At 38.1% G+C, this 12,998-nt stretch overlaps 1 protein-coding gene across 1 annotated transcript; it reads left to right on the forward strand.

The window, feature by feature from the left end:
- Nucleotides 1-545: 545 nt before the first annotated feature.
- On the forward strand, nucleotides 546-8,741 carry LOC111827462 (P antigen family member 3-like). Its single transcript, XM_023759997.1, has 4 exons — nucleotides 546-632; nucleotides 1,114-1,222; nucleotides 8,065-8,190; nucleotides 8,641-8,741. The coding sequence occupies exons 1-4, from the start codon at nucleotides 546-548 to the stop codon at nucleotides 8,661-8,663; spliced, it is 345 nt and encodes a 114-aa protein (XP_023615765.1). The 3' UTR covers nucleotides 8,664-8,741.
- The last annotated feature ends 4,257 nt before the right edge of the window (nucleotides 8,742-12,998 follow it).

Consider the following 12,998-nt stretch of genomic DNA (forward strand, 5'->3'; position numbering starts at 1 on the left):
TTCTTCCTATCCAGGAACATGGTTCCATTTACATGTGGAATCTAATGAACGTGAACAAACAAATAAAATAGAAACAGACTCATAGACACAGAAAGCAGACTGACAACTGTTAGAGGGGAGGATGTAGGTGGGCTGGTTGAAAAAGGTGAAGGGCTTAAACGAACAAAAAACCTCATGGACACAGACAGCTGTATGGTTATTACAAGAGAGAAAAGGGGGCGGGAGAGGTGGAAGAGGGTAAAGGGTGATAAATGTGACAAAAGGAGACTGCAATTTGCATGATAAAGACACATTACAACATAGAGGAGATGAATTATAGAATTGTTTAAATGAAACCTATATGTAATTCTATTAAATGTCACCCCAATTATTTCAATAAAATTTTAATAATGACTTGGGAACACAAAAATAGAAATAAAAATGGAATTTCAAGTGTAAAAACAAATAAATTAAAAAATGAAAGAAAACATTTAGCCATGGAGGTGGTCTCGTTATCCTCTTAAGTACATTTTCCTAATCAAAATGTTCTGCTTTCAGTGTGAAATATGAGTCGGCATATAATACCAAGGCTCGATTGGAGTTCAATACTAGTAGAAGATGAAGAGTCTGACCAGCCAGTTGGAGCCGTGGTTGTGAGTGCTTTGATATTTGAACTGTCTATGACCTGAAATGTATTTTTCTGTGAGTTTTGTTGAATGCCTGTAGGCACAGTGTTAAAAGTTTCCGTGCTGATAAGGTATAACATGGGCCCAGGAGGAGTCCTTAGGAAGGAAACCTTGATCCGGGAGGTTTCCACTCTGGTATTGCTGGTGGAAATATCCCCTATGATTCCTTTCTCGTGCTTATTAACACGGACTGCCCACATCCATCCCAGGAGAGTTTAAAAGAGCTTCAGAAGTCCTTGTGGGCAGCTCCTCTCCAAGGAACCAGGCAGAGGGAAGAGGAACAATATTAAGAATATATATGTATCATGTCTATAAAATGCCTTTATTCTTATTCACGATTATGTATATATGTGTGTATATTGTGTATATTTTTATGATTGTCATGTATTAACAACAAAACTTTTCATTTTCTCACACACACACACATGCACCGCCCCCCCCCCCACAGGAGCAGCAGCCCAGGGATGAACAACCTCAACAAGAGGAGCCACCCACTGAGAGTCAGGATATTACACCTGATGAAGAGAAAGCAGATGCAGGAGCACCTGAGGTTCAAGGTGAAGGGAAAGGGAAGAAGACTGTGGGGAGCTGGGAGTCTGTCTCTCTATCATGTATTGTGACAAACCATAGCTTTGGGAAAGAAAGCATAAAAAAGCTGCGCAGCCCACTGGCATGGCTCGGTGACTGGGCAGCAACCTATGAACCAGGAGGTCAGGTTAGATTCTGGTCAGGGCATATGTCCAAGTTGCGGGTTTGATCCCCAGTGTGGGGCATGCATGATGCAGCCAATCAATGATTCTCTCTCATCATTGATGTTTCTATCTCTCTCTCTCCCTCTCCTTTCCTCTCTGAAGTCAATAAAAATATATTTAAGAAAAAAAGCAATGCAAACATTTCCTGGAAATTGGTTGAAAATTTTCAGGTTGTATCATTTACAGCTGTGCACACTCTTTCACTATGAGTTTTCCCTCTATCTTCAGAATTTATGTTGTGTTCTTGAAAGTACAATCCTTGCTAAACCAGAGCAAACTATAGTTTTAACTACAAAAATGTGTGTTGGTTTTCTATTTTAATTAGTTCATCTTAGAACGTTTTGAGTGGCCTTCTCAGTTATTGCATCGTAAGTGTAAGCAGTGTTTATCAGCATGGGCAGAGGGCCAAGTCAGCCCATCATAGAACACCTGAAACCAAGCCTGTTTGTTCAGGGATGGTAGCCCCATTTTATAAGTGAGAAAACTGAGCCTGAGCACTTGACTCACTGAGAAGTAGTTCATACTGTCTTCCAGAGTGGCTGCACCAGTCTGCATTCCCACCAGCAGTGCAGGAGTGTTCCTTTTTCTCCACATCCTCTCCAGCACTTGTCGTTTGTTGATGATAGCCGTTCTGACAGGTGTGAGATGGTACCTCATTGTTGTTTTGATTTGCATCTCTCGGATGATTAGTGACTTTGAGCATGTTTTCATATGTCTCTTGGCTTTCTGAATGTCCTCTTTTGAAAAGTGTCTATTTAGGTCCTTTGCCCATTTTTTGATTGGATTGTTTATCTTCCTTTTGTTAAGTTGTATAAACTCCCTATAAATGTTGGAGATTAAACCCTTATCGGTGATAACATTGGCAAATATGTTCTCCTATGCAGTGGGCTTTCTTGTTGTTTTGTTGATGGTTTCTTTTGCTGTGCAGAAGCTTTTTATTTTGATGTAGTCCCATTTGTTTATTTTCTCTTTAGTGTCCAATGCTCTAGGACAGTGATGGCGAACTTTTTGAGCTTGGTGTGTTAGCATTTTGAAAAACTCTAACAACTCTGGTGCCGTGTCACATATAGAAATTCTTTGATATTTGCAACCATAGTAAAACAAAGACATATTTTTGATATCTATTTTATATATTTAAATGCCATTTAACAAAGAAAAATCAACCAAAAAAATGAGTTCGCGTGTTACTTCTGACACGCGTGTCATAGGTTCGCCATCACTGCCATAGGAGCTTTATCCGTGAAGAAATTGCTTTGGCATATGTCTGAGATTTTGTTGCCTTTGGATTCCTCTAGTATTTTTATGGTTTCCCGTCTTACATTTAAGTCCTTTATCCATTTTGAGTTTATTTTTGTGTATGGTGTAAGTTGGTGGTCTAGTTTCATTTTCTTGCATGTATCTGTCCAATTTTCCCAACACCATTTATTGAAGAGACTGTCTTGACTCCATTGTATGTTCTTGCTTCCTTTGTCAAATATTAATTGAGCATATTGGTTCGGGTCGATTTCTGGGCTCTCTATACTATTCCATTAATCTATATGTCTGTTCTTGTGCCAGTACCAGGCAGTTTTGAGAACAGTGGCTTTGTAATACAGCTTGATATCTGGTGTTGAGATCCCACCTACTTTGTTCTTCTTTCTCAGGATTGCTGCAGCTACTCGGGGTCTTTTTTTATTGCAGATGAATTTTTGGAGAGTTCGTTCTAGATCTGTGAAATATGCCGTTGGTATTTTAATGGGGAGTGCGTTGAATCTATAGATTGCTTTGGGTAGTATGGACATTTTAATGATGTTGATTCTACCAATCCAAGAACATGGTATGTTCTTCCATCTGTTTATGTCTTCCTCTATCTCTTTTTTCATCGTCCTGTAGTTTTCTGAGTAGAGGTCTTTTACCTCTTTAGTTAAGTTTATTCCTAGGTATCTTAATTTTTTTGGTACGATGGTAAATGGGATTGCTTTTTTAGTCTCTTTCTGTAAGTTCACTATTGGTGTATAGAAATGCCATAGATTTCTTGGAATTAATTTTGTATCCTGCTACAATGCCAAATTCATTTATTAAGTCTAATAGTTTTTTGATGGAGTCTTTAGGGGTTTTTGTGTATAATATAATGTCATCTGCGAATAAGGACAGTTTTACTTTTTCTTTTCCAATTTAGATGCCTTTTATTTCTTCTTCTTGTCTAAGTGCAATGGCTAATACTTCTAGTGCTATGTCGAAAAGGAGTGGTGAGAGTGGGCATCCCTGTCTTGTTCCTGTTTTTAGGGGAAATGGTGTTAGTTTTTGTCCATTGAGTATGATGTTGGCTGTGGGCCTGTCATATATGGCTTTTATTATGTTGAGGTATGATCCTTCTATTCCCACCTTGCTGAGAGTTTTTATCAGAAATGGGTGTTGGATTTTGTCAAATGCTTTTTCTGCATCAATTGATATGACCATGGGGTTTTTTTCTCTCAATTTGTTTATGTGATGTATCACGTTTATTGATTTGCGGATATTGTACCATCCTTGTATCCCCGTATGGAGTTTCCTCAAAAAGTTAAAAATGGAACTCCCATTTGACCCAGTAATCCCACTGCTAGGAATATATCCCAAGAAATCAGAAACACCAATCAGAAAGGATATATGCACCCCTATGTTCATAGCTGCACAATTCACCATAGCTAAGATCTGGAAACAGCCTATGTGCCCATCAGCAGATGAATGGATTAAAAAATGAAATGCTAATGTTTTTATATTTAAAATAGTTTTTCTTGAAATATTAATTTTTATTGCATCTCTCAGACAATTAGTGACTTTGAGTATGTTTTCATATATCTCTTTGCCTTCTGTATGTCCACTTTCGAAAAGTGTCTAAGTCTGTTGCCCATTTTTTGATTGGATTGTTTATCATTAAAATGTCCACAATACGCAAAGCAATCTATAGATTCAGTGCAATACCCATTAAAATACTAATGGCATATTTCAAAGATCTAGAACAAACTCTTCAAAAATTCATCTGGAATTTTAAAAAGACCCCGAATAGCCACAGCAATCCTGAGAAAGAAGAACAAAGTTGGAGGAATCACAATACCACATATCAAGCTATATTATCAAGCCACAGTTCTCAAAACTGCCTGGTACTAGCACAAGAACAGACATAGAGACCAATGGAACAGAACAGAAAACCCAGAAATCAACCCAAGCCATTATGCTCAATTAATATTTGACAAAGGAGGCAAGAGCATATAATGGAGTCAAAACAGTCTCTTTAATAAATAGTGCTGGGAAATTTAGACAAATACATGCAAAAAAATGAAACTAGGTCACCAACTCACACCATACACAAACACAAACTCAAAATGGCTAAAGGACTTGAATGTAAGATGGGAAACCATAAAAATCCTACAAGACTCCATAGGCAGCAAAATAGCAGACATATGTTGCAGTAATATCTTTACAGACACAGCTCCTAGGGCAATGGAGACTAAGGAGAAAGTAAACAAAAGGAACTACATAAAAATAAAAAGCTTCTGCACAGCAAAAAACAAAACAAAACACAAAAACAAAAAACATCAACAAAACCAGAAGAAAGCCCACTGCATGGGAGAACATATTTGCCAATGATATTTCTGATAAGGGCTTAATCTCCAGAATTTACAGAGAACTAATACAGCTTAACAAAAGGAAGATAAATAATCCAATCAAAAAATGCTGGAAGCTTTTTGATGACTGCTTCAGTTTCCTCCTTAGATATTGGTCTGTTGAGATTTTTTTATTCTTCTTGATTGAGTTTTGGAAGGTCATATTTTTCTAGGAATATGTTCATTTCCTCTAGGTTGTTTAGTTTATTGGAGTAGAGTTGTTCATAGTATTTTTTTTACAATCTTTTGTATTTCTGTGGGGTCTGATGTTATTTCACCTTTTTCATTTCTGATTTTGTTTATTTGGTTCCTCTCTCTTTGTTCCTTGGTGAGCCTGGCTAGAGATTCATCAATCTTGTTTATCCTTTCAACGAACCAGCTCTTGGTTTCATTAATCTTTTGTATTGTTGTTTTTTGTCTCTATTTCATTTATTTCTGCTCTGATCCTTATTATCTCCTTCCTTCTGCTCACTCTGGGCTTTTCTTGTTGGTCTCTTTCTAATTTTTTAAGTTGTAGAGTTAGATTATTACCAGTTTTTCTTGTTTTTGTTTTTGAGGTAGGCCTGTAATGCTATTTATTTCCCAGGATATTTTTAATTTCTTCTTTGATCTCTTTGGTAACCCAATCATTGTTTAATAGCATGCTATTCAGCCTCAAAGTGTTTGGATTTTTTAATTGTTTTTATTGTAGTTGACTTCTAGTATTATGCCATTGTGGTCTGAGAATATGCTTGATATGATTTCAATCTCCTTGGATCTGGAGAGACTTTGCTAACCAATATGTGGTCTATCTTTGAAAATGTCCCATGTGCACTTGAGAAGAATGTATATTCTGTAGCTTTAGGGTGAAATGTTCTGAAGATGTCAATTAAGTCCATCTGATCTAGTGAGTCATTTAGGATTGATGTTTCCTTGCTGATTTTTGTCTAGAGGATTTATCCAGTGATGTCAGTGGGTTATTAAAGTCCCCTACTATGATTGTATTGCTATTGATCCCTCCCTTGATATCTTTCAAGAGTTTTTTGTGTGTATTTGGGTGCTCCTGCATTGAGTGCATATATGTTTACCAGAGTTATATCCTCTTCTTGTATCGATCCCTTTAGTATTATGAAGTGGCCTTCCTTATCTCTTGTTATGGACTTCACTCTGAGGTCTATTTTGTCTGATATAAGTATTGCTGCCACAGCTTTTTTTCATTTTCATTGGCCTGAAAGATATTTTTCCATTTCTTCACTTTCTGTCTGTGTGAGTCTCTTGTTCTGAGGTGGGTCTCTTGTAGACAGCATATATATGGGTCATGTTTTCTTATCCATTCAGCCACTCCATGTCTTTTGATTGGATCATTTAGGCCATTTACATTTAAAGTAATTATTGTTAGGTAGGTACTTGTTTGTAGCCTTTTCTGTGTGTGTGTGTCTGTGTTCCTTCTTCCCCCTTTTTTTCCTTTTTTTTTTTATACAACAGTCCCTTTAGCATTTCTTGCATTGCTGGCTTGGTAGTCATAAACTCCCTTAGGCTTTTTTGTCTATGAATCTCCTCATTTCCCCTTCAATTTTGAATGATAGCCTTGCTGGATAGAGTATTCTTCATTTCAGTCCCTTGCTTTGCATCACTTTGTATACTTCCTTCCATTTCTTTCTGGCCTGATATGTTTCGGTTGAGAAATCATTTGATAATCTAATGGGAGATCCCTTGTAGGTAACTTTCTGTCTCTCTCTTGCAGCCTTTAAGATTCTCTCTTTGTCCTGAACGTTTGCCATTATAATTACGATGTGTCTTGCAGTGGGTCTTTGTGGGTTCATATTGTTTGGGACTCTCTGTGCTTGTGTGACTTTTTGTTCCCCAAATCAGGGAAGTTTTCTGACATTATTTCTTCAAATAGTTTTTCTAACCCTTGCTCTTTTTCTTGTCATTCTGGTACCCTTATTATATGTATGGTGCTTCTTTCATGTAGTCCAAAAGCTCACTCAGGCTCTCCTCCTGTCTTGTGATTTTTTTCTCCAATTGCAGTTCAGATTGGGTGTGTTTTGCTTCCCTGTCTTCTAATTTGCTAATTCAGTCCGCTGCTTCTCCTAGTCTACTCTTGAAAGCTCTCATAGTGTTTTTTATTGTTGCTATATCACTCTTTATTTCCTCCTGTTTCTTGCATAGGTTGTTGATTTTCTCATCTATCTGGTTTATGGACTGTATGACAGTTATTCTGAATTCTTTTTCTGACATATCGCATGCCTCATTTCAGTTAGTTCCTTTTCTGGCAATTCCTGCTTTTCTTTCCTTTGGGGTTATTCTACTGTCTCCCCATTTTTGCTCTCACCAAAGGATCTAGATGTCGAGTCATGCGGGGCCTGTACCTGCAGCAGTGAGCTTGGTGGCAGGTCGTGCGGTCGTGGGCGGTGGCTGCTCCTCAGGTGGTCAGGGGCAGCAACTGCTCGGGCAGGTCACATTATTGCAGGTGTCCAACTCCCCCCCTCACCCCTTCCCACTCCCAGATCTCCTTCCCTTGGCCTTCACCAACCTATTGATCATGTCCATGGGGTATGCAGATATGTTCTTTAATCCCTTCATCTTTTGTATTTACTTTTTAAATTCTATTATGTTTATTTTCATTCTGGTCTTTCTGATTTCCTTCTTTCTGACTTCGGGCTTTGTTGTTCTTTTTCTAGTTCCTTTAGATGTGATGTTAAGTTGTTTACTTGAGATTATATAATTATATTTTAATTGTAATAGAAATCCTATTCATAATGTACACTTCAGATTTCATTGATGGCTGGTGCTCTCTACACATATTAGTACATTATGGTCATATATAGGAAATGTACATGTCTTGTGGTTGATTTTTACATTGTCATTTACAACAAGTTTCATAGTACAGAAAAACAAGGATGTGAAGTCCATCTTTCTATCACACATATTATCACACCAGATTACAGGCTTTTTTCATATAAAAAACAGAATAAATTAATATTAACATTTCCTAATTTATATGTCATGTTTACTGCTGAAATTGATAACTTTCTTTCTAAGGAATTGACCCTGAAGCGGATCTTGAAGAACTGGCGAAACCACTGACTGGGGTTGAGGGTGGAGATGATCCTGAAGTCATTGGGTATGCTTGTGCAAATCCAGAGCCCATTGAAATGCCAGAAACAGGTATATTACTCATTAAGAATGCAATTTATGTACGAGTTTTCAGATTTTCATAATATCACACCTTTAATAACCAGAGATAACATATTGTTACATGAATAGACTTCACAGGTAATGATACTTTGAACAGTAGCGCAGACTCCAAATGAATGATTGCCTGACTTATAGATAATCAGATATAGAAACACACTGGTTCAAAAGCCAAATTGAATTCTAATATTTGAAAACATTTTCTTTTGAATATAAGTACTTTAAACAACAGGTAATAAATTTTGAATTCTCTTATGATTTCTGCAGTTACAAATACATAATACATTTGTAATCAATATTGGCTGTATGAAATATGTTGAGACACTGAAGTAGATTGTAGTACCATCTCTAATATGTACCTTTAATGTCATCTAAATCTAATGAGACTAAGGAATGTTCCCAACAGTTACGTTTCTCTTACAGGGGAAGGAAAACCAGCCATTTAAAGGAAGATGATCTGAAGACACACAGATTATTCTTATGTTGGATACTTCACTGTTAAAGTTCTCTCAATAAAGTTTTACAACATTATCCAAGGAATCTTGCAAATCTCTTGTGAAGCGTATTCCCAAGTAGTTGATACTATTGAAAATTATATCATTTTCTGACGTTTTATACTCCAATTGAGCTTTCATATGCAGACACATTTGTACATTGGTATTCTTTCCAGCAACCTTGCTATATGGCGTCCGACCAGGGACTGAGTTCTGCAACCAGGGACTGAGCTTGGCTGTAACAAGTAGCGCCAGAGCAGGCCCTTTGGCTGCAACATATGGCGCTCGACCAGGGACTGAGTTCGGGGGAGATAAAAAAAAAAAAAGGTGGTCAGGTGAAATGAGGCTCCAAGGCGCGCGCAATGAGTAAGCTTAAAAAACGAAAGTAAGAAAATAGAGAGTAAGCTTAAAAAGCAAAAGTAAGAAGGCCAAAAAACAAAGTAAGGTACAGAGCCGAAGTGTGGTAATATTAGCTCGGTGTAAAACTTGGGAAATTCAGGAAATAAGCTGTAAGAAATAAGCGGTGGAAATAGAGAGTAAGTTTAAAAAGCAAAAGTATGATAAGAAGGCCTAAAAACAGAAATAAGGTAGGGAGCCAAAGTGTGTCTTTTCTCAATCCTTTCATCCCCCCTATTCAGGATCACCAGGGCCTGAGTTTTGGCTGTAAGCTGTAAAAAGTGGCGTCAGACCAGGGACTGAGTTCAGGGGAAATTTAAAAGTGGTCAGGTGAAAGGAGGCTCCAAGGCGCGAGCAGAGAGTAAGCTTAAAGAGACAAAAATAAGAAAATAAGTTATGCAAAAAGCAGAAAGTTAAGCTAAAAGCTGAAGTTAAGCTAAAAGCAGAAAGTTAAGCTAAAAGCAGAAAGTTAAGCTAAAAGCTGAAAGTTAAGCTAAAAGCTGAAAATTAAGCTAAAAGCAGAAAGTTAAGCTAAAAGCTGAAAGTTAAGCTAAAAGCAGACGTTATGCTAAAAGCAGAAAGTAAAGCTAAAAGCAGAAAGTAAAGCTAAAAGCAGAAAGTAAAGCAAAAAGCAGAAAGTTAAGCTAAAAGCTGAAAGTTAAGCTAAAAGCTAAAAGCAGAAAGTAAAGCAGAAAGTAAAGCAAAAAGCAGAAAGTTAAGCTAAAAAGCAGAAAGTTAAGCTAAAAGCAGGAAGTTAAGCTAAAAACTGAAAGTTAAGCTAAAAGCAGAAGTTATGCTAAAAGCAGAAAGTTAAGCTAAAAAGCAGAAAGAAAGGTAGGGAGCCGAGGTTTGGTAATAACTCAGTGTAAAACATGGGGCAGTGCTTAATTGAAGCATTTTTTAAATTTTCTTGAGAGAATAAGCAAAAAATAGACAAGAAATAGGGTAGAAAATCATAAAAAGAGGATCAAAAAAAACAAGCAGAAATAAGGGGTAGAAAATAAGAATTCTCTTAGATTTTGTTAAGCTAAAGATAGGTAAGGTAGAAATAAGCTGCACAAATAGAGAAATGGGTAGAAATAAGTGGTAGAAATAAAAACCTATGCGGTAGGAGAAAATAAGCAATAGAAATAAGCTGTAGAAGTAAATAAGTAGAAATAAGCGGTAGAAATAGAAAGTAAGTGGTAGTAGAAATAAGCTGTAGAAGTAAGAAATAAGTGGTAGAAAATAAGAGATCTCTTAAATAAGCTGTAGGCAGTAGGACTAGAGAAATAAGTTATAGAAATAGGCAGTAGAAATAGAGAAGTAAGTAGAAATAAGCGGTAGAAAGCAAGCGGTAGGAAGTAAGAAAAAAATAAGTAGAAGGTACAAAATAAGGTAGAAATCTCCTAGGTTTTGTTTAAGCCACTGTAAAGCAGAAGATGGCTGTGGTGGTTGATGTTTAAGTAATTTTTATTAAGTAGAAATAAGCTGTAGAAATAGAGAAATAAGTGGTAGAAATAAGCTGTAGGAATAGAGAAATAAGTAGAAATAAGCGGTAGAAATAGAAAATAAGCGGTAGGAAGCAAGCGTAGAAAATAGGCGGTAGAAAACAAGTAATTAGGAGGTACAAAATAAGGTAGAAATCTAGGTTTTGTTTAAGCCACTGTAAAGCAGAAGATGGCTGTGGTGGTTGATGTTTAAGGAAGTAATTTTATTTTAGACCTAGATTGTAAGCTCTTGCGGCAGTTGCATTGTTTCTAGGCTTTGGTTATCTTTGCTTGCGTGACCTGATAGCTCCCTGGGACTTTGGGTCTGTGTGAGACCCCAGACTCAGAGTGGGAGGTCTCCAGCTCTGCAGGACCGAGGGTTGCTCGTTTCCATGCAGCAACAGCTAAAGAAAGAAGCTGCGTGGACGAGGCTGATTTGACGGACTGATGCCGACTCAGTGCCGAGGTCAACCGTCCAAACAGCGTGATCCAGAGGGCTAGTTTTGCATCTACGACATCTTTGCATCGGCGAGGTATCAGCATGGAGTCAGCTGAAGAAGATGGCGACTGAGGCCAAGCAGATGTTAGAAAAGCAAGTGGAAGCTATGGTAGCGTTGGTGAACTGTCAGTTTTCTGTGGGATCTTGTGGAGCTAAAATCTAAGGACTTTGAGTAAGATATCCTGAAAATGTTGACATGTTTGTAGCTTGGTTTTGCGTTGGTATTGCTTTGTTATTAACCAAAGTTTTGTTCTCTTGGTAACATTGCTGTTTATGGTTTTGTTAATAGGCAGAAGTTTGCTGTGATGTTTTGAATAATTTGGAGTTTTTTGGATAATGTAAATAGGCGTGTTTAAAAACAAAAGTAAAGGGGGAGATATGGGGCGCGGCTACAGTGTTTTGGCCAGGTTCAAACCTCGGACTAATGAAAGGACAGGGTCCTCTCATTGCCACGTGCAAGTCCCAGCTGGAGGACAGGGCCCACCCAGCACAATTATAGCCAACGGCTGTGGTTGTGAGCTTGAACCTATGGTCCAAACACGTAACCCCACGTTCCTTGTGCTAGAGTTCAGGTGCATGTAGTTGAGTAGGGTTGGAACTCATGAGAATGCTGTAAACAACATGATCACGCCCCCACTTTGCCTCGTGGCATCTGCTATAAAATAAAGACACGGCTTGTGGGTGCTGGCGCTGTCTCCTCATCAGGGAGCACCGTCCCACCGAGACCCAGCTTTCATTCTCTTATCTGTCTTTCCTTAATCCTTTCACCGCCCCCCACCCACTCAGTTTACCTTTTGGCCGCAACAGCTTATATATGCTTATTATTTCTAAAAGGTTATTTCTAGATAGCTTCTAAGTTTCATCATACACAATCCAATCATTTTTTAATGCTGTCAGATTTTTTCTTTGCTGTTTTAAAAATTATGCTACTTTGGCCCTAGCCAGTGGATAGTGCATCGGCCTGCGGACCGAAGGGTACCGGGTTTAATTTCGGTCAAGGGCACGCACCTTGGTTGCAGGCTTCTCCCCAGCCGGGCCCTGGTCAGGGCTTGTGCAGGAGGCAACCAATCGATGTGTTTCTCTCACACCGATATTTCTCTCTGTCTTTCCCTCACTCTTCCACTCTAAAAATGAACTGAAAAATATCCTCGAGTGAGGATTTTTAAAAAATGTATACTATCTTGGCTGGTTTAGCTCAGTGGTCAGAGTGTCGGTATGTGGATTTATGGGTCTTGGAATCAATTACCCATCCAGGGTACTTACCAGATTGTAGATTCTATCCCCTGTCCCAGTCGGGTCGCATGAGGCAGACAATCAATCACTGTGTCTCTCTCAATTGATGTCTCTCTCTCTACCCCCGTTTCCCACCCTTCTACACTGTCTAAAAAACAATAGAAGGAATATCCTCCAGTGAGGATTTTTTGTTTCCTTTTCTCATTTTACAACTGACCCACCCAGTACAATGCTAATAGAATCGGGATTAGTTTGTCAGAGCTGTTTTATTCGTTATAGGAAATGGAAAAATTTTAACATTTCACCATGTTCACTGTGAAGTAAAGGAAGTTCCATTCCAATCCTAATCTGGTAAGAATTTTAATCTTGAGTGTATGTTAACCTCCATCAGACACTTGTGTATTTGTTGAACTGGTCATAGGATTTTTCCTTCCATTAATCTGTTAATATGGTGAGTTATATAGATAACATTATAAGTTTTATTTTTTTATAATTTATTGTTTTTATACAGAGAGGAAGGGAGAGGGATAGAGAGTTAGAAACATTGATCAGCTGCCTCCTGCACACCTCCTACTGGGGATGTGCCCGCAACCAAGGTACATGCCCTTGACCGGAATCAAACCTGGGACCTTTCAGTCTGCAGGATGACGCTCTATCCACTGAGCCATACCGGTTTGGGCAACATTATAA

Source organism: Myotis lucifugus, unplaced genomic scaffold (assembly GCF_000147115.1).
Source record: "Myotis lucifugus unplaced genomic scaffold, Myoluc2.0 scaffold_169, whole genome shotgun sequence".
Lineage (NCBI taxonomy): Eukaryota > Metazoa > Chordata > Mammalia > Chiroptera > Vespertilionidae > Myotis > Myotis lucifugus.

Bases quoted from the DNA above. Each gene is read 5' to 3' on its own strand.
- LOC111827462 (XM_023759997.1), top strand. From the start codon at position 546: ATGAGTCGGCATATAATACCAAGGCTCGATTGGAGTTCAATACTAGTA. The intron at 633-1,113 runs GTGAGTGCTTTG...CCCCCCCCACAG, and splicing joins AGCCAGTTGGAGCCGTGGTT to GAGCAGCAGCCCAGGGATGA. The intron at 1,223-8,064 runs GTGAAGGGAAAG...TTTCTTTCTAAG, and splicing joins AGGAGCACCTGAGGTTCAAG to GAATTGACCCTGAAGCGGAT.